The 22,645-nt window shown below is 40.1% G+C and overlaps 1 protein-coding gene across 1 annotated transcript; it reads left to right on the top strand.

The window, feature by feature from the left end:
* Positions 1–1,291: 1,291 nt before the first annotated feature.
* Positions 1,292–18,383, top strand: LOC145459482 (integrin alpha-X-like). Its single transcript, XM_080338139.1, has 10 exons — positions 1,292–2,230; positions 2,674–2,753; positions 2,862–2,986; positions 4,604–4,718; positions 8,674–8,857; positions 9,243–9,300; positions 14,169–14,311; positions 14,519–14,627; positions 16,297–16,414; positions 17,189–18,383. The coding sequence occupies exons 1-10, from the start codon at positions 2,025–2,027 to the stop codon at positions 17,308–17,310; spliced, it is 1,260 nt and encodes a 419-aa protein (XP_080194265.1). The 5' UTR covers positions 1,292–2,024; the 3' UTR covers positions 17,311–18,383.
* Positions 18,384–22,645: the final 4,262 nt, after the last annotated feature.

A 22,645-nucleotide genomic window follows, 5' to 3' on the forward strand; every position in this document is an offset into this window, starting at 1 on the left:
ATTCACGAATCATAGGGTGTCTATTGTAGCAAGTCGCACCATGTTTATTCTCGAGCAATGGAATTTGCAAAATACGATGATTGTCTGGTTGAATACAGTTATGTGCCGAGAGAACAGTGGCGCTAGCGACGATATAAGTTGGCATATTTCCATTCGCCCTTTGCTGTCGTCGTAATCTGCCCTTAGTCCAGCGTATGCGTTGCGAAGAATAAAACCTATTCAACTGTAAACGCAGCCGTACGCATTTTGGTTAAATCGCAAGTGGACTTTCTCCTCCCAAGTACCAAGTCCGGAATTATAGATATTTGAATTATATAATTATGCAACTAATATTTTCCATGTGAATTTCATATAACGGATCCGCATTTGCATTTTCACTTCTGTGAATAGCTAGTTTTGGTCGATTTCTCTATAAAACGCTTTACTCAGTGTGCACTTTTTCTTCCCGAATTAGGGAGCGTGAAACCACAACGCCGTAGTCAGGTGATGATAATATTGCCTATGAACATGCTCGACATTTGTTGGCTTGAGGAAATATCTATTGAGAGTATTTCCTGCAAAGAATAGTAACATTATTTGCAAATGTGCTGGGTAATTTAGTAATTTTTCAATCTACTCAGAATGGCTCAGTGGGCCGGATGAAATCTTCTGGCGGTTCGTATTTTTGACACCCCTGTATAGACAGAGGTAAAGGCGGATAGAGATATGGAAAATCATTACGCATGTCATCCTGCGTATTGAAGGTGCTAAAGTTTCACAAAATGCCGTTGTGCGAGTTCGATTATGACTGCAGGCTAATCGCGAGTTAAACTACCATCACGTGTCATAAAATAGTACGATAGAAGAAGATAGCAATGAGATTTACTATTCAATGACCGCTTTTTTGATTCACATTATTGATAAACTATAACTCACGCCGAGACATGCTATCTTTTCTTCAATACTCCACTCATCTATGGATCGATGTGTGAAATTCAATCTCTCTAACGAGATTTGATTTCACACAAACAAAACAAAAAACGTCCCTATAAATACATTGTTGGCATTCAATAAGCACGGAATGTTTTGTACATTAAACACGTGCTTCTGGGAGTCAGTGTATGCTGTCTATCCAAAAATTCGATTAAAATTTGATCACTAAATTTAATTTCTGAGGTATACCCGTCATATACGAAAGGTTGTAATATCCAGGAACTGGCAGGAAGTGTGACACTCTGTTCAGCATTATTATGTTTCTTAAAATTTTTGCTCATTAAATGTTAATGTAAAAAGTATCTGTTTACTGTGACAAGCTTGTGATCCTTGTATATCTTTTCGTACTGGTGCAGCCACGCATATTTAGGTGCGCCCCAGGGTGACGGACCTATAGGCGGTAGTCGGATTTAGCCCGTCGGCACCGGTTCTATAGAACATGCGCATGCGCAACCATAAGAGACTCGCGGTATCTAACGTAGGAAACTGATGGAAGGCATCGGACATTCCTCCAAATCATGTACTTCACGACAATGATTTGGTATTGTTCTGTATCTTTTAGGGATGGTGTGAACCTCTGAAAGGTTCTGTGTGAACGCAAACGTGAACCTCATGACGTCACGTGACTTCATATAACTAATTCAAACCCTACATTTCAGTGAAGTGATATATATTAAGCTACCAAGCGACCAAGCGACGACTCGGGCCAAATCATAATACAATGCTGAAGTACATACTGACTTTTTAAACGGCGCCAAATGTATCAACTGGAGCAATCAAATAATGTAATAATCCCATAAAATCAATATCTTCCGTCGCTTCTCCAACAATTTACATATAACCAAAATCTCCTTTCGACGCATGAGAGGGATTGAAGCATCTCTTCCATAAAAGATGAATGACATGTGAGTGTAATACTTTAGAACTGACATTTTAAATACCCCAATGTAGGCTGTTTAATCACCGTCACCCATCACCATCTCTTATAAATCATTAATTAAATATGAGCAACTCTGAACCTATGTTCTATCGATAGTTCATTATACCACGCTATGCATGTCCCACTCTATGCTAATCTTTGTGCGCTAACTCTAATACTAATTTGCCTGCGGTATACTGCGAGCTTCAACATCGAACGGAAGAACGTAGCAATCAAGTATTTGACGGCGGCTCGAAATCAGAGTCATGCAGACGCACAAATATCAAGTACCCGTCCGGCATTTTATGGATATAATTTGAAGGTCGCAAACCGTAAAGAGTAAGATTACTGTTTGTACGACTTGTTGGTTGAGAACGTCCAGACCATTCTGAAATGAAACATGTATAGGTTATGGCAATTTTCTCTTCTACTTTACCTTAAAATAGGCCGAAATATTACAAGTACCTGTATTCGCAAAATTTATGTCCAATATGTAATTTGACATTGTTAGTGACTATACTGACTATATCCGATTTAAATGCTGCCTTTTGCAACTTATGAAGCTGGTCACTACTACAGCTGAATACACAAATTAAGTCACCTCTAATGTGGTTAGCAAGTAGAATCGACTTATGAACCAACTTATGAAGTTCGTTATTATCGATTAACAGTGAACACCAAAGATTAGGTTTCCTCTGATGTTATTAACAAGTAGCGTCGATCAATGATGATCGCTCTGTAATTCTACCGTGTGCACAAACATTGACACGTTATGTTTTCAGGCTGATATCATCATTGCCAAAATTGGTAAATCCACTATTTGGCGACGCTCAGCCGTTCGATTCCGGAACTACAGCAGCAGGTACACAATTATTTAACTTTTTTAGGGTATAAAAATACAAAAATAACCAGATGATGAAGAAAAATTCATGCTCTGTCAGTCACACACCCCGTCGACTTTATTTTAAAGGAGCCGTCGGTGAATTACTGAAGTGCGTGGTCGACTTCGAACGGTCAGATACATGCACAAGACTCTCCATTCCCAGGTCGCATCAGGCCGTATTTGCGGTTGATACCATGAACGATACCATCAGGGTGAGTTCACGGTCATAATAAAATATATGGATGATCCTAATCTATATTACGATTTATTACCACATTTCAAGCTCTGCATTATTGCGTCTGTTGTACAAGTTTTCCACAGTGGCAATAATGACTTATTCAATTATTCATGAATACCTTAATCGCTCCACCATGCAAGCAACCTCAATTTGATACTGACCATATCAGAACATATGGCTTAACTCAGTGGTTCCCAACCTTTTTCCACCCGCGTGCCATTTCGAGGTTTTATGCAGTGCTCGCGTACCACCTACATAAATTACGCGCGCCAAAGGCAGCGAAACATAAAATAAACTGCCCATTTTAAGGTGCTGTATGTGATTTCTGTAGTGGATCCATTTGGAATTAATGTGGTCAAATATATTAAAACGGAATTTCGTTTGGTAAAAATCCCAATGCTTTACGACTAGATCTATTCCCCGTAGGCTAGGGGTGGCCAACCTTTTTTTCCATTCACGGCCGCATTTCAACTACTTGTGTAGCCCACTGCCGCATTTCAGGGCATCGTCGTAATTAACTATAGGTGGACGCCCAATACCCACGTTATAGTGTCTATGTCCATTTCTGGTGAACTACGCACCGAAGTCGCGAGTGGTCGTGGTCATGGTCACTGGTGATGTTGTGGGCCTGCAGGAATTGCTGCGCGAAGGGCGAAATCCTTTTCAGATTTACTAATGAATTTCGTGATTAATATTAGTAGTTTTACATATTGCTATCAAACATTTATCCTTCCTCAGCCCATAGTTGTGGTCAGATTCACCGGTAGAGTTTAAGGAGGGGGTGTTTTCGAAAATTTTGGGCAAGTTTTATCAATGATGATGTATCTTCGGGTGGGCCAATTGTTATTAGTCACTTTGCTGCATGCTGTTATTTCTTGACCCCCGATTAGGCTTGTCGTTATAGTGAGATGTACACAATTCCCGATTTGGTATATTTCTATATGGGGCACATCATTTTCCTCTAATCCTCGAATCTGAAATGAGGGGCTCTAATTGCAAAGGGCCCTACTAAATTTAAATCGAAAAAGACACATCGAATCGCACGCAGCGCGAAGAAAATTTCAAGATTAATTAAAATCTGTCACGAAATCGGGAGTCAATTCATAAATTCAAATTGCATGTCAACGGCCGCCTACGCATACTAATTGGATTACGTGTCCACTGCCGCACAAATTCCCTTCTATGGCCGCATGCAGTCGCAGTTGGCCACCCCTGCAGTAGGCCGTCATTGGTGGGATCACCACTAACCACGACGACGATAGCTTCAAAAAACTTAAAGTCTGAGCTGATAACTGATACCTGAACTAATAACTTCCTTCGGTCGAAAAAAAACATAATCTACTCGCGTACCACCTGGAAGATCTTCGCGTACCACTGGTGGTACGCGTACCACAGGTTGGGAACCACTGACTTAACTGATGATCATTGACGCATGGCGCAAGCATGCAAAAAAGATGCGGCTATTATGAGGTATATTCAGACCAAGGAATTTTGTATTGGCTACGCATTATGATACGGATTTAGTCAAACCGCGAAACTGGTGAATCTCAAAAAAGGCATAACAATCAGTAAACGCAGCTCTCTTCGGTAGGTATGTGCGCCCGCAGCAGTTTTGGAATGCAACGATATCAGTCGATTTCCAGGAATTTGTTACGAGAGCGAGGATAACGGAGAGGAATGGACTTATTTGAAGAAAACTAGACCAGGTAAGAGGGAGTGTATATTTTCTACTGATGTTGCGCACTCAGCGCTCGAACAACGTCACACAGTTCCTGTTGTTGTTTGCAGAGATGATCAGTAACGAAGTACTTCTACTTTTTGAAGTATTGAAGTCGATTTTTCCTACTTTTAAGTAGTTATGATTTTAGACTACTTCTATACTTCTACTTGACAGTTTTCAGTTTTGTAGACAAAAAGAAGCGTAGAATACCTACTTACTTACTTACTTACTTACTTGTGAACCACCACTCCTATTTCTACTTGAGTAGAAATTCCGGCGTTACTTCTACTTCTACTACTTGAGTAGCGACGGTGACTACTTTGACCACCTCTGGTTGTTTGTGCTATTCATGGTGTGTGTCGACTACTATGGTCACTTACACAAGGTCGATTTTCTTCGTTTTCATTCCTTAGCCGCCGACTTGTATCACGGCCCACTTCTAGGTTTTTATAAGACACCGCTTAAACGGATGATATGGGGAGGAGGAGCCTAAATAAACCTCCAACACTTAGAGTCGGCCTCAGTTGGCCTCGAATGTGCAATCCATTGATGTTGCAGCTGTGGATTATACACCACTATACGCTGTCTCGCTACAGCCCTGCGATAGTAAATTATCACGTTTTCATACCATTTGGCTTGGGCTCAGCTAAAGCGCTTTAAATTAGGGATCACCTTTACTTTTATTTCAAGTTAAGTTTGGCGTACCGGGTCGTACCGTATTTTGGTGAATTCACCAGTGATTCCCAAACGGTGTTCCGCGTCCACTATAGCGTGCCGTTACACATGAGAGATTAGAATCCAACTAAATAATTTTCTTCGCACTTCGCCCGATTCAGGGTGCCTTCCTGTTTTAATTTCAATGTGGTATTTTCCTCACAATTTCAGTCCCACCTTACAAATGCAAACCGAAGACGAAAATGTTTCGCTCCATAAAGAACTACCTATTTAGAGTCACGTACTGTTCACAAATAGCGTGTTTTCTGGTATGTTTTAAGCGATTCCAATTTATATTCTGATTGTACCGGTAATCCTGATGGGAGGACAAAGAATAACAACATGAAACAAAGTGATTAATAACAACCCTATAAGATCTTCTATCGGTAGTTATCTGCCCAAAATTTTCGAAGACATCGAAGAAATCCGAAAACGTGCGTTGAGAAAAGATAGGTATTTGGCAGTAATATGTAGATTGTACACCAACCAATAAAGGACGAAATTCATTCATGAAGTTGAAAAATTTTCGCCACCAGCCCGACTGGACAGCCCATCCCAATAACTTTTCACAACAAGAATACTCGGCTCTGGGGGCGCTGTATTTCTACAACTAGAAACTTTCATGTGCAAGCTATTTAACAAGCAGCAAACAGTGATGGCACAGAACACTACAGGGGCTATCCCCGATGTGAAATCCCCTAGTATCCAATTTAACACATAGGTATTGGCGCCCAGGTGTTCCATTACGACTGTCCACTGGTATGCGACCGTACGCTATATATGTAATAGGGGTGGTGTGAACGTGAGGCTCACGTTCGCGTTCTGTGTGTGAACCTCAGAAATTTAGAGGTTCACGTTCACAAACGAACCTTGGTAGGTTCTGCCCTGTGAACCTTTTTCTTATATTACAATATTCACTTCAATATAATATCTTTGGTTGAAATAAATTGCATTCCAATTGCGGGCCACTCTAAGCATGGCGCTGGCAGCATAAAAAAATAAACTCTAAGCGACCATTTTACTTGGTTTGTTGCAAAAGTTTGCTCGAAATATCCAGCTTTCCCTTCGTGAATATTTAGTGACTCTCTGCTTTGAGCTTGACCCGCAATCACACAACATCAAGAGCAAATACAAATACACTATATATGTAGTCGGTGAATGATGCTTATTCAACCAATCAATGAACTTGATATCGCTATCTGATATATAAAAAATCCAGCAAGAGTACGGTGCCAATCTTCATATGTTCATTGTCTCATGAAAACCAAATCCGTGCGACTGGGGTGTTGGCTACTGCTGTATAACTTGTTATTGGGGTAATATCGGTAGCAAGTTTTACACTCTGCTCAATATCACCGTAGTAATACTCACACGCGGAATACATTGTCCGGTCTTGCCTTGACCGTTAAGGCGTAAGCTTATATTCCCTTGCAAGCCCTCGTCGAAATTGTTGGCAAAGTGACGGAAGATATTGGTTTTATGGGGTTATTATATTATTTAATTGCCCCAGTTGATACATTTGGCGAAGTTTAAAACGTCAAAACGTACTTCAGCATTGTGGAATTATGTGGTCCGAGTCGTCGCTAGGTATTGTGTACATCAATATAGGCTACCACTTCACTGAAACGTAGGGTTGGAATTATCAATATGACGTCACGAGGTTCACGTTCGTGTTCACTCAGAACCTTTCAAAAAGGTTCGCGTTCACGCGAACCAGAACCTTTCAGAGGCTCACACCATCCCTAAGTAATCGAAGACCGTCCGCGCATAGAAAAAAGGTTGAACACCCCTGACGTGGGGGCTTCGTCAGAAATTTAGCTACAGTAAATCATGCGAGGCAAAATTTCACGTTACGTTAATCCAATCGAAAATAATCAACTTCATGGAAACTTGGGAAAATCTACGAAACATTTCGGGAGGACCATGAACACATTCGTCCCTCAGGCTACGCTAATCTAAGCAAATCATGATCACGTTATCTGGGCTTCTACTTGCACTGCAACATTACTTACCGGGATTCGTTGCTAACAATTTTGGATTGTCAGATTATTGCTTTTTGTCGATATGGGGTGCAGGTGCAGACGACTTCCTTCTGTCGCTGAAACGCTTTAAATTATGGATCACCTAAGTTAAGTCTCGAACCCTGATCGCGAAATTTAATCATAGAGACGAACCCTCATTATATTACAGCACGGGTGTCAAACATACGGCCCGCGGGCTGCACCCGGTCCCCAGGCGATTTCATCTGGCCCGTAAAGCAATTCTGATTGTGAAATGCTTATATTATCCAGCACAGTTCTAACAAATGCTTAGGTTTTTAGTAGTAAATACTTCCATTAAATATTCCGTCCGAGCAACATATGCTGACTTATGTTTATAGGCCGTATTATAACCTTCCGAAAGCGTTAATATTATTTAATCCAGTTACCATTAGGAACCAGATCACAGACATTGACACCACATTCCGAAAAGTAGTTCTTTTCAGAAGCGAAACGGCCAATGCGAAATCGTTATATGTATGGGTTATACATTGAATATAAAATAGTTCAAATATATATTGTCGCACCTCTGTATAAGTTTTGATGCGAAAGCTCGCCGGCCTCCACATAAACCCGAATCGCGAATTAATACTGATGAATCAAATTACGACGGGAGCATATATTAGAGTTAAATCTCTTGTATTACTCACAGCGCATACCCATGCAACTAACGTCAGATTGCGATTTAAACAAAGGAAGCATAGAAATATGCCAGCATGTGTCGTCGCTGGAGCCACTGTTTTAACAGTTTATAACTGCATTCAACCGGTCAACCATCGTGATTTCGCTAAATATATCGTTGGCGAATAAAGGTGTTGCTAGAATCGAACCCCTATATGATCCGTAATAAAATGTAATCTACTATCACATACACATGCGTGATAATAATATATTCATAGGAAGACACGGGCACGGATTTTAACGTAACAAACAATTTGAAGTAATTTGGCTTTGCTCGGCTCGCGAACGATCTGAAGGTTTGAATCCGGCCGCGACGCAAGTTGAGTTTGACTCCCCAGTAATACAGCTTTCGAATTAATAGTACGAGCCGCGCCTGCCCAGCTATCATGTACCGTGTTTGCTGTATAGGAAGTTATTGTTCAAACAGCTTATCCACGAGTACGAATAATTATATTATATGCATGGGTGCTTTTGATTTAAACCATTTGTTTTATATGTGTTATATAGAATGCCCAAAGCGTCATCAGAAAATGGACATCATATTTCTGTTGGACGGATCAACGTCAGTAAAAAAGAATTTTAGGGACATCAAAAGATGGACGAAAAACATGGCGGCAAAATTTGACGTAGAGAACGGAATTAACCAAATTGGGGTCGTGCAATTCTCCGGTCACGCCAAACAGTCACGCAGGTAAAGTATTGTTGTTGGTTTATCATATCCCTGACTCAAAAATAGTGTCGCAATATACTTTACATTGTCAAGGACGAACAATACACCAAACCCGAACCTGGCCTAATCCAATAGGCCTGAATATAGTGATCCTTGCAAACTAAGCAAAGCTTGAAATGTTTTTGAAGTAATTAGATGAAGTTCGTATTCAGATAAAAGTCAGGGCACGCCCTCCAAATTGACCGATGTACCCCTTTCGGTGTAATTACCCGCGGAACTAGAGAAAATGGGGGGTTACTTGCCACTTTAGCACCCCTAGTGGTTTGAAAAACAACGATGACATAACAAGTTTTGAGGACGGACTATTACAAGCCAATTACCTGACAATTACCTGACCTTTTAACAGCAATTACCTTATAACTGAAATCAAACTGGGATCCATCAAAACCAACACAGAGCTAAAGGTAAGTCGCTATTTTCGTAATCGCAATAATTGTGTTAATATACTCTGACTGTACTTCATTATCGGCATATTGTCCAGATGAAGTATCTAACTATCTTTACTGGGGATGGTCCGAACCCCTGAAAGATTCAGGTTCGTGTGAACACGAACCTTTTTGAAAGGTTCTATGTAGGGCTGGGCAAAGTCGAGTCGAGTATCACTGATTATGGCGTCATAACGGAATGTGATAACTTGAAGTTCAAATATGTACCGTTTATGACACCACACCGAACATAATGCCTGATATCCTTCTCATAAATTATATTTTGGTATTTTTCGACCATAGCGATTTCATTGCACTTGGTGACAATGATGTGGTATAATCATGACTTCAGAAATGTGCTACCTCCAGTAACCTTCGTAGCTTTGTACTATGTTTCGTATGTTACGATACCGCCGATCAAGGTTGCAAGGCTTCAACAGTGAGAATTAGAATCGAAACTTTAATTCTCGTTGATAAATTAACTTCCAGTGGCGAGAGGCGTATAATTTCAGTACTCGAAAAAATCATCTTTTAGTACTCGACTCGAATCATTAAAATTAATACTCGATTCAGATTCGAGTACTCGCATCATTGTGCCCAGCCCTAGTTCTATGTGAACGCGAACGTGAACCTATGACGCTAGGTGACATCCTATTGTTTTTTGAGAACCCTGCATTTCCGTGAAGTGATATAATAATGTACAGTGCACAGTTTATGCCACAATTAAGCCACGTTATGCCACCTACCAAGGCTCGTTTGTGAACGTAAGCCTCTGAATTTATGAGGCTCACAATCAGAACGCGAACGTGAACCTCACGTTCACACTATCCCTAATCTTTACCTACATATTGTCGTATTTTCCCAATCCTTTATAGGCCTAGAACAGACATTCTGTGACTCCTTACTGACGCATCACTAAAATTCCCGAGTATTTACAATATGAATAGCATTTTGTCGTAAAAAACAGATCTTGTCACGAATCAATATGAAACCTGTACCGCATACACCGGGGTGGGCAAACTAAGACCCACGAGCCGTATGCGGCCGCAACATCGTTTTGAGCGGCCCTCGAAACAATCAAGAAAAATATTGATAAAGTGCGTAGTAATATTGCGACTACTTGACTAACCTTTTTCTTAATACATTTCATCATGGCAATGATAAGTTTTCTTTTCACTATGGTGTATATTTCTTATTTCTGTTGCCACTGCAATAGCCTGGCCTCAAGGCCCTCGGATTTGCAAAGGGTTCATTCTAAACATCACTGAAAGTCAAAACAGAAATGAGATATTTCGGTTCACGAGCGTGATTTTGAATTGGAAACTCCAGCAATTTTATTACTTTCAGTGCGGTTATTCGAAAACCCGATTTGCGCGTGTGTTAGGTAGATTAGTCCTCGATATGTGTATTAGATGTATTTTATATACAAATTTTTAATATAGGCCTTTTGTAGAAACGTATTTAAAGTTAACTTGGTTTTGTGCTGTCAGCATTGTGGTATGTCATGGTGGTAAGACAAAAGCAGAATCAGCACATCTATGAACGAATGGTTGGCCACAGATTCAAATTTCCATTCCGTTGCAACAATCGGCACAAGTGACTTTCTTTGCTAATTTTGATAAATTGGTTATCGAAAACTATCATTTACTTTACTAAATATACAATAACATTTACATATTTCCTCGGTCACTAAGTAATCAGATAAAAAATATTGCGTTTTGGTTGATAACACTGGTCTACATATTGGAAAGAAAAATTGCGCAAAACATTTTATTAACTGATTCTGGCTAATTTTAGGTTTCTGAATCTGATTCTGTGCTCAGATTTTCTCTACCACGTCCGATTTTTCGGTATGAATTTTTCTAATTTTGATAAATTAATCAGATTTTGGCTTTCCTTAATGGTTCTACTGTTAGCGTGCAGCAGCAACACATCAAATACTGTCGCAGAAATTATCTATCATGAAACCTGGGTGGTTGTAGTACAGAATGAAAGAGTTTTCGGTAAGCTTGAACTTTTCTATCTTTTTTCAATCAGGAACTGATTTCGACCCATAAAATTACACTGGTCTTCAAATTTCAAAAAAAATGTGCCCTAAAAATTTCAATGATTGATTAAGGTTAATTTTAGGTTGCTGAATCTGATTATGTGCTTAGAATATGTCTATCACGTCAAATGTTCTCGGTATGTATTTTTCTCATTTTCACAAATTTATTAAATTTCGGCTTTCTTTACTGACATTACCTTGAGCGACAACACCATTAGATCAAATACCGTATTGTTGTTGAAATCATATATAATGATGAAACCTGGGTTGTTATAGAACTGAATAAGGGAGTTGTCGGTGAGGTTGAATCCAGTGGTTCCCTTTTTCCTTCAATCATGACCTCTTTCGACCCATAAAATTATATGTGGTTGCAACCGTTTTTAGTTGGTAGCAGCTATCACCTTTATATACCACTCTTCGCAAAGATTTTAATTAGTAGCTTCATACTTAAAACTATACTTGCAGTACTTACTGAAGTTCATATGTTTTCAGACTACTTCTACTCCTACCTGAACAGTATTTTGGAGAATCTATTTACTTTTGCAGTCTGGATTTTGAAAATTAGAAAGTAGTTTAAGGAAAGGATTGCACCACTCTCATGAGTTTCATTATCATTCGAGTTGCGTGACATAGCCCCTGAAGCATGGTAACTGAATATATTTTCGAATATTCTACTAGAGGTGGTCAAAGTAGTCAAGAAAGCTACTCAAGTAGAACTAGAAGTAGCGACGAAAATATCTACTCAAGTACAAGTATAAGTACTTCTTTCATAAGCAACCTAAAACTGCTTGAAGTAGAAGTGGAATTGACTGACTTTAAATCTACTCAAGTAAGTAAGAAACGATCGTAATTCTTTCGCATGGACTGTCAAAAGCTGCAAATGGAGCTATACGGACGGTGTAGAGAGCTTGATTCATGTTTATGCATCCTAGGAGGTTCAATTTTTGACAGAAGAAGCTGTCCCCCACATCATGGGATGTAAATAATAGTATTGAGATGGAAATGCGATACTAATCCGTTGTTTACTCTAACACCCCATTTTAGAAAATATCATGGCATGGCGCCCTCCCCCATATTATAAGGCCGTTAGTTCAGTCGAAGAGCAATACGGAGAAGCTGTATCGGATACGGCTTTAACACTTTGCGCGATTAATATACGTTAATTAAAAATATGGCAGATCGTAAAATGCCATATAGTGTATACCAATATTTTCGGAAAATATTAGTCATTACTACACTTGCTTTTATACTTAAATTATATGTTTTCCGGACAAAAGAACTGAAACTATAATTAGAACTCAACGTATAATACTTGTAATTGAAAGAAAAATACTAATACTACTCCTAAAGAGTGGAAAATATATTTCATGTCTTTTGTCAAGAAAGTTGCAACGGTGGTCTGCTAAAGCAGGTCCTAACGTTAATAAAAGTCAAAGGCCACTTTTCCAGATTAGGAACCGTCATGGGCTACTAGGTATAATAGGTAATTGCTAGATTGCGAAACGGTAGTTTCAAGCGTTATGGGGGCCATTATACTTACTGCGATGGAATATTTGATATAGGTAACAATGCGGTGCGAACGGAACCATACAACCCGGTATCTAAATTATATTCAGCGATACTTTCCTTAAAACATATTTGTCACTCCAAATCTACTGTGCGCGAAGCGCAACGAAAATTCTGGGTATTACATGACTTTTACGAAAATTAAATGTTGATACTACGTGAAAACAGCCCCGAAACTCCTTAGGCTATCTTTCTTTTTTGGGGATTAAACTACTTCTATTTGACAAACTGAAAATGGTGAAAAGTAAGTAAGTAGCTCACAAAATATTACGAAGTAGATGTAGAAGTACCGAAAAAAGGATCTACTTGAGTAAGTACCAGAAGTAGAGGAAAACTACTTGAGTACTTCGGAAAATTAGGACTATTTCCTTACTGACCACCTCTGTATTCTACCAATGTGCAGTGTCCTTATAGACACTTTGCATTAGCCGAGAAGATACATCTTGCGAACTCGTATGTAGCCACCTCCGACTAACTGCTGAAAGTATGCGACCCCCCTCCCCGGACCAAATATACTAACTCACTTATTCAGTTCTATAGCAACCCAGGTTTCATGATAGATAATTTCAATGACAGTATTTGATTTGTTGCTGCTGTACGCTAACCGTAAAGTCACTAAGGAAAGACGAAATTTGATTAATTTATTAAAATGAGAAAAATTCATACCAAAAAAATCTGACATGATGGAGAAATTCTGAGCACAGAATCGGATTCAGGAACCTAAAATTAGCCTACATCAATTACTAAAATTTTTGGCGCAAATTTAATTTGTAGACCAGTGTTATCCGTCCGACTCCGAACAATCTAAACTAAAAATCCATCTGAATCCGAATAATGCCATCCAGAATCCGAAAAAATCTGAGTCGAATAACTTTTCCGGAGAATACTAATTGTATAGCTGAGCAGAGTATAGTCTTTACAAAGGCTAAAGTTGGGTTAGCTGATTTATATTTGCTTGCACCTTCGACGGAACAACTACAAATACTATCAGAACGTGTTTACTGTCCGTGTTTGATTGTCGAGCTGACGATTTTTGCTATTGACTTGGAATAAAAAGACGCGTCTGAACCGAACCATCCAAAAATATCCGAAGTAGAAGTAAAAACTATCCGAAAATATCCGAAGTAAAATCTGCAACAGAATCCGAATCCGATCCGACTGTCTCAAAATTGGCGAAAATCCGGTTCGATGCTCATCACTGGCGCCAATTATCCAATCCCAATCATATTCTCAGAGAAAGATCGGCCAAATAACACACTTGGGGGGAGGGACTTTCACAGCGAAAGCACTCCGGAAGACCAGGAAGGACTTTGCGTCCGCCCCTCGCTGGAAAGATCCTGAAACAAAGAAAGCGTTGGTAGTTTTGACCGACGGAAAGTGAGTATGAACAGTTGAGCAGTAAGCACCTTTAGCGATTGAAGAAAGGGCGGGGGATTACGCTGAAACAAAAGCCCAAAGTCTATTGTTTAACGACACCTTGGTGGTACCATTGTAGTATTGTAGAGTCTAGTAAGAGGACGACGTACTTGCTTTCGATGTAGCGACATAAAACGAAGTTACTCAACTGATGCATTCACGTCACAGAGCATCAGGTCCCGAACAAAACATTGTTCAAGCAGCAAAAAAAGTGCGATCAAAAGGAATCATCCCGTTTGCCGTCGGCGTGGGAGAATTTGATGAAGCAGAGCTTCGGGTAAATTCCTCTGGTATATTAAAGTTGCCAGTTCAGGTTCAAGTTTATTCATTCAATTTCATGATTTAAAAGCATTACAAGACTGAGATACATTAAAAGATAGGAAGGTGCCGAAACGACTTGGAGTAGTCTTTGAGATCAGACACCCACCTGGGCCTAGGCGATTCAAATAGGAGGCATGCACACTGAATGAAATTAAAGAGTATAATATGAAATGATAAGCGACAAAATCAGGGGGCTTGTGACGGAAGGCGAGATCGATATGTCAGGTCGTGGTCCGGTAAATGTTGAGGGATGACTAGTATTCATTCAGAAGAAGTTGCTTGTATTTAGACTTGAATGTGGACATGATCGACGACTATCGGATAGCCGGCGAGATACTGTTCCACACTTCAAGTTCGGCATACTTGATAGAACGATGATCTCTCACGTCGACCATATGATACTTGGACGACGACGACGCGAGTGTATTGTACTTATGTATACTTTTGATACAGTTCGTGGCGTTCCATTCATTTTTTAGGAAATGCATCGAAATTGCAACGAACGATGGACGCCCGTTCGAGACACAGAGTAATAAATGCTACTACAGTACCCTTAACGCTGCGATACTGGCAACGCATTAGAGATGCGTAGGGCGAGCAAAAGTGAATTTATATATTTCTGGATTGCTAGACCCTATAAATCGAACAGAAACAGCCTTGCACATTCGTATAATTTCGCAGTAGAACTCACGACTCAAACAGAAGCATCATTTCTGAATATTCGGCCCGATTCAACCGCGTAGCTTGAACAATTGAACATATGTCCATGATAGATATGGCGTGAGCTGTATCATAATTATAATCAGAACCTAACCTGCGTTGACAAGTGACTAATCCTACTGCTATCCGCAATGATTGAGATTTATGAAAATTCCGAACAGAGGGACAGCCGAAACACCCCGGATACCGTAGAGCAGTGGTTCTCGACCTTTTTGACTTCGCGGACCGCATTTTGACCGTGACGTACCCTTCGCGGACCCCCTCAAGTTTTAGTTCAAATTTTGCTCAATTATAGTGCGACCGTCATCTGTCTTGTGCAGATATGAACTGTAGGCTTGTGACAAACAGCAACAAAATGACTCTTCTTGATAATGACATCAGTATTTTCGGTCCCAGTGATCCATCGGTACCACATCTCCCCTATATCACAGGATAAAATGGTTTTCGTGGCGAGGTTTCAATCCCTTCAGTGGGAAAAATTAGGAAAAATAATTCAGGATTTTTTATTTCAAACGACTTTACTAATTTGATGACAATGACTACGATGTCACCCTGATTGATCTTACCATCTCCATATTTTTATATCTTCCACAAACCACAACAAAACGTCTCGAAAGAGCAATATGTTTGTATCAGTAGGTTACTATAGCAATTTCGAAATTAAAATCAATTTGCACGGTAGGATATTTCATATCATACGATTATTCTGATGCTGTGAGTAATGAGGATTTAGCAGTTGTGGAGGAAAACTGCCTTGCGCTTTCCCTAATTTAAAAAAATACAAATTCGGTTAACAATCATTTTGAAAATTTAGAGGTCTTGCGGACCCCCGGTTGAGAACCACTGCCGTAGAGAACGAGCAAATAATCACTAACGAAACGAACAAATACCCATTCTGCTTTCAGACAATTGCGACTGGTAATAACTTCTCGCATGAACGGGTATTGAGCGTAGAAAATTTCGACGGATTGGATGGCATAGTGACAAAGCTGTCTGATCTCATATTTAAAAGTACTTTGGAAGGTGAGGTTTTCTTCATAACATGTAGCATTACTGGGAATAACTGCCGTTGAAGATGTCCAGTATCTGCCGTGGTTTTGTTGAGAAGCGGGTTTAAAATGACGCGACCCATGCACGACAGAGCGCGCATTTTACTCGTGATACGACTTGACTTAAGTCATCATTAAAACGTCGTCTAAATAGAAAATAGAAAATAAAAAATAAAAAATAGAAAATAGAAAATAGAAAATAGAAAATAGAAAATAGAAAATAGAAGATAGAAAATAGAAAATAGAAAATAGAAAATAGAAAATAGAAAATAGAAAATAGAAAATAGAAAATAGAAAATAGAAAATAGAAAATAATACGTTAATTTAAATAACTAATTCCGCTTTCGTAATTAAATATGAATACTGATATATGAAAGTATATTCTGTTAAGCCAGTATCATATGGGACACACCGCATATAATGCACAAATCCATACCGGATTTTTAGTGTTCTTCCTCCTGAAATGTTACAGTAAGTCCTCTGTGCCCTGGTAACTCCTTTGTATACAGCTTATAACCTATTATGAAATTATACTGATCCTATTATTCGTCCTATACTTACCTACTATTGACGGTATAATATCCATTAGATATAAATTTGACATAGTGAATATCGCGTGGATGTTCCTCAAGCGACAATTGTGCGATTCCGTGCATTTTATGTCGATATATAGTCTTCGTATGTACATAATACATGTATTTGGTGTACTTCACTTACTTCAGCAATATAACACTCCTTATTTCTAAAGGCGGATCGGGAAATATGTCAGTAGCATCTAACCAGCTACAGCTCTCTCAAACTGGATTCACAATAATTTCCTCTCTGCTGGTAAGAGTCTCGATCGTGTCGTTGTGTGTGGTGCGCGTGTGATTTGACAGCGTGATTGTTTGAATGCTTGAAAACGCAATATTCGTTGGTTCGCGACCGTAAACCTGGTTTTTTTTAGCCGCGCCTACTCGGCAAATTGCTGAACCGTCCTTAATACTATTGAAAAAGGGTATTGCTCGGTTTAATAGACTTAGAGGATTGTGAAAATCATTCCGAACGCACTCTTCGACAAAGGACGGTATCTCGTAGTTGAGATTGTGCTGCTACCAGCCACTCCGCTGTCCACTCGCACCAGAAACTTTTATTCACTGTAAGAGGGTTACACATCCATCGACTGCGTCTGGAACAAGGCATCATCCAACGCGACTATGAATATCTTAAGTGAGTATAGGTCAATGATATTTGAAATATAAGTGTACTTAGTGCATGCAGAAAGTGAAGAATGAAACCGATTTCCACCATAGTGCAGGGTACAAATCAGGTGAACGGCCCTTTCTGGTCAAAAATTCCGCTTTCATCACGCTCATTTCAACGGGTGATAACGAGTGAAATCCACCAATTCGTATGGAGATATATCCTATGCACTCTCAGCGTAAAGACTATGTATTCCCACCCAAAGGGTCAAAAAGGTTGGTACACTAAATAAGAACCCAACTCAGAATTATATCGCCTTCATAAATCCTATACGTGCCTATACGTGCATATACCTTCCTCTGCTCCTACCGATTCAAAAACTAAGCGCCAAGGCGGCGATATCCATTCCATTCTCAAAATTCTTAATTTGTCCATCGCCAGAACAAAGAATATCATAATTTAATACCGTTGAAGTTTTGACGCGAATTTCTAACTGGCTCATGTGGTAGTAACCACGGGTTTTCGTGACGGCACCCGCTACCGTGATGCGATAGGCTTATATATGTTTTCCTTTTGCGCAATCTCATGGGTTCACGGTAAGCTCCCACGCATTTTCATAACGTGAAATAGCGAGAGGTTTCAATCCCGCTTATATGGTATTGGTTTAGTCTTGCAACATTGCCTTCTTTCCCTCAACCACTTGAGTTCGAGATCATACCTGGATCTGTCTGTTGGTTGAGTCACTCATCAAAAATGAATGGAATGCACGGGGCCTACGATAACTACGATAATAATAAGTTATCGTAGGCCCCGGGAATGCATCTGAATCTACTTTATAGTAGACAAAATTAATCATGAAAAAGTCGATATCAGTTCAGTTTATTTGAACAGATCAATACACCACAAGACCGCAATACAATGAAAAGATAGAAAGGTGTCGAAACGACTTGGAGCAGTCTTTGAAATCCGACACCTACCCGCATCAGCACAAAGACGCATAAGGACTATGAGAACATTCCTATACTTGAGCTCGAAAAAAAGAAGTATTCAGTTAGGGCAGAGGTCTCAAACACGCGGCCCGCGGGCCGCATGCGGCCCTCGAGAACATTTTGTGCGGCCCGCGAAGGCATTTTTCAATTTCAAGTATTCGACAATATATTCTAGTTTCATATATATTTTTTTAGATTTAGGAACTTAAAGTTTACTCTAAAACTACTACAAATACCTGAAATCTAAACAAACTTCACTATCACATCGCTTCCTAAAATCTACCATGCAGTGGAAGATCGCTATCACGTCACATTTCAGGTTCATGGTGACAAAACATGAACCGTTGATGATTCGTGACTGAAAATTGTGATTTTGTGTGGTGCGACCTTTCGTCAAATTACTCGATTTTGGATTGACTGAGTGATAAACTAAAAGTGACTCGAGTTGAGTTGGGTCGAACGTTAAAATCAGAGAAGGACTTGACTCTCGGAATAGTGACTTGGCAATCCTACGGACGCAAAAATCTAGGAAGCTGTCGTGGGGAATAGTAATATATCAAAATCCCTTAGCTTGCGTTGCGTAGGGTATGTAGAATATAGATAGAAATCTAATCAGGTCTGTATTGAAACCATTGGGCTCTCTGTCCATGTTATTATCGGTTGCGAGTAAGGTAGTGGTACGCTCCACAGCTGCAACACCAATGGATTCTTCCGCGATTAGTCATTTCTATTCCAGGGGTTCCTAACCAGAGGTATGTATCCCCTTCGTGGTACAAAGAACCATAGGGGGTACCAGATGCATTGTGGAAATTGGCCAATAAGCTGTGGAATACTTTCTGGGCTAATTTATTCAACTGGAAAATATTATTCGCGGTACGCGCGGTTTTATGTGAATGGGCTTTCTGATTGTTATAGGACCCATATCAGAAATTGTGTTGAAAATCGACAGGGGGCACTGGAAATCTAATTGAAAGTACAAGGGGTACGATCGCTAAAACGGTTAAGAAACAATTCTATTACTATGGAACAATGATGATTATATTTAAGTTGTTATTGATCTGTTCCAATATTAATCGAAGAAAACTTAACGCTGGTTTAATTTGACGTTGGCAATGACAGTAACAAAAGCCTATACTTATCACGAGTATATCAGAAACCCCGATTAGGCTACACCGCTCACATGCTCTGATATCAGATCAATCTTTGGTGAATTCTAAAATATTCTACATAAAATTGTGGCATACTGAAAAGCAGCATGGTACGGAAACTTTATTACCCGTGCCGACACCTGCGTCACCGCATGTTGATGGTGCGAATCCCAGCGCAGAGGATTCTCAATGACGCACACGAGGAAAAGATTGCAACGACCAGCCTGTGGATGATGTTGACGATGCGTACGTGGATGATGACTCTCCTTGTACTTCTCCATCAACCAGCGCTGATGGTGACCGCATGTCAAACCGTGTCAAAAATCCTCCATTTTGGCACAAAGACTATGTCCTTGGCGCGTTCTATTCATATTGATGCATGTTTATTGTTGCGCCTTTTCTTTTCAACTCCTCAAGTTGTGCCTTTATCGGAGTTGTGGGGGGATGTAGGGTTATGGCTCATACCGTCACGCATGACTTTAGTTCATGCTGACAAAGACTTTTGTGTCAACTCACTGGAGTTGAAGGTAGTGACAAGGGCAAGTTTCGGTTACGTCTTTCGTCGCTTTATTTAAGGCTTAATCATTTATTGGAGTATAAAACTCACTAATAAATGCATAATTGTACATTCGACAGTGTCGTACCAGTAAACAGAAGACTCTTGTTTCGTTGGCTTTTACTAACATAAATCTCGGCTTCAAATAGAACAATAACAGTAACAGTAGCGATTTAAGTAACACAAGAATTGGAAACTAATGATTAGAAAGGCAATGATTACATGATGCACGATGGCTTGAATACAAAAGAGTATACGAATCACCACATACAGCTTTTACGATGTCATGATGCATCGTCTCGCATGATGTCTAAACTCATTATTTCTAACAAATTATGTCCGGCACAAAAATATTTTATTCAAATATTTGAAAATGTGATTTGTTCGTGCCAAGCGTGAATAGTATAATAGTAAATTGCATTTTCTCGATGGTTGTGGAATGCCTGTCTGCAAGGTGCCGTTAAATAAGGCCTAGTTGGATATTATAGATTGAATACCCCTATTTATTGATGCTGCGGCCCGCGGGTCATCACAAATTAGAAAATTGGCCCGTGAGCACATCTGAGTTTGAGACCTCTGAGTTAGGCTATAGTATAGATAACTAACCTACGGATAGATACGCAACACGGTCGAGTGATACGACGGTCGGCAGATTGGTTTCATTGTTCTCCATGCAATCGCAACGACGCAGCACAATGACCATAGCAACGGTCCTTGCGTGGTTGCGATTGTTCAGAACAATGCCGATTTTCAGATTTTGAAGACTACTTCGGGGTGGTTCCATTGCCTTGATGAAAGTTTAATGTATATCATAAGAATCCGCGCGACTGTAGCTTTCAAATAAGATCAACTTTATTTAATTTGAGCGCTCGGATCGTTACCTACGGGATTAGCAAGTTAGTTGCCGTTTTAACATAGTGTCCTATATGGTGTGGACACAGCGAGAGTGAACGGCTCTCTATATTTGGGTAACGTCATACTTTCCATTTGACCAAAGGGAACGATACGGCCATTTTTGAGCGGCTTACCGAGCGCAAAATTCGATAAAACAGGTATCAATGGAAAGATGCTACTGTACTGATTGCGAAAATATAAATTTTAGTCTGCGCATGATCCGGGAACTCCCCAAAATCAGCCTCGAAATTTGGATTGTGATCGTGTTTTGCATTGTGACGCAACAGATCTGTCTGGCTCTTTCTTCTTAGCTTCACTCCCGTTTTGCCAGACAGAATTGTTGCGTCACTATCCCAAAGTAGATCACAATGCGTATTTCTAGGCTCATTTTGGGGGGTTCCAGGACCATGAACAGAATAAAATCGCTTCAACCGAACAATACACGCTTTCCAAGATGAAGCCTCGTGTTTCTGAACTGGTATCGGAAAGGGAGCAGCAGAAGTCAAACCTATTTACATTAAATATTCATTATAATATTTCCGCTTTATGTGAACATCATATTATAATGGCGTTGTTCTTTTAACCCTTTGTTGGAGCACAGATCATCTCGTGCACCATCAATCTATAGCAGTGGTTCCCAAAGTGGGCTCAAGCCCCCCTGGGAGCGTTCGCTCGCGTGAAGGGGGCGCTGGCCATGAAATGGATGGTTGGGGGCGCTGTCCATAGAAGTGGGTTGTAGGGGTCGCTTAGAGCAAATGGGGGGGGGGGGGTGTAGGCTTAGAAGGAAACTGCTGCATGGGTAGTGTTGAAACGACCGATAAATGAAGCAGCTAAATTCGCAGTAAAATGCTGGATCGATTCAGTCAGGGCAATCTAGAGCAGGGGTGGGCAAACTACGGCCCGCGGGCCGCATGCGGCCCGCAACGCCGTTCTGTGCGGCCCGCGAGAGTCTAAAGAAAATGCGTACTAAAAATCGAATTAATGCAGGGACTTGATTAAACTTTTTCTTAGTATATTTCACCATGATAATTCTAAGGAAGTGGGTCTCAACCTGGGGGACGCGTGCCCCTTGGGGTCATGAAAGCATCTGAAGGGGATCGCGAAGCTGAGCTCAACTGAAAATGTTTTCGCGCTTCGCGCGATTTCCTTCCAATTCCAAATTAGTGCTCTGTATTTAGTATGAATTTCATATTTAAAAATCTCTCATCAATTGTCGTAACCTCCCATGCCACCAAACAATCCGTTAGGTTTGCTATAGCATCCTGATCGCGTTTTGTGATATGACGATAAGGGGGCGCGAAATCTACACATACAGTAGAAGCGTGTTTGAAGCTAACATGGTTATGATGCTGTTAGCATTGTGTGTCCTGGAACAGAACCCAAAGCGGAATTAGTAAATCTATGAACGGATCACCATGCTCACAGATTTAAATTTC

This window comes from Botryllus schlosseri, chromosome 16, assembly GCF_051294905.1.
Source record: "Botryllus schlosseri isolate E-star chromosome 16, Bs_hap1, whole genome shotgun sequence".
Classification (NCBI taxonomy): Eukaryota; Metazoa; Chordata; class Ascidiacea; order Stolidobranchia; family Styelidae; genus Botryllus; species Botryllus schlosseri.

Excerpts from the sequence above, each read along its gene's own strand:
- LOC145459482 (XM_080338139.1), top strand. The coding sequence starts at position 2,025 with ATGCATGTCCCACTCTATGCTAATCTTTGTGCGCTAACTCTAATACTA. Across the intron at positions 8,858-9,242 it reads CACGCCAAACAGTCACGCAG|CAATTACCTTATAACTGAAA; the intron begins GTAAAGTATTGT and ends ACCTTTTAACAG. Across the intron at positions 16,415-17,188 it reads ATTTAAAAGTACTTTGGAAG|GCGGATCGGGAAATATGTCA; the intron begins GTGAGGTTTTCT and ends TTATTTCTAAAG.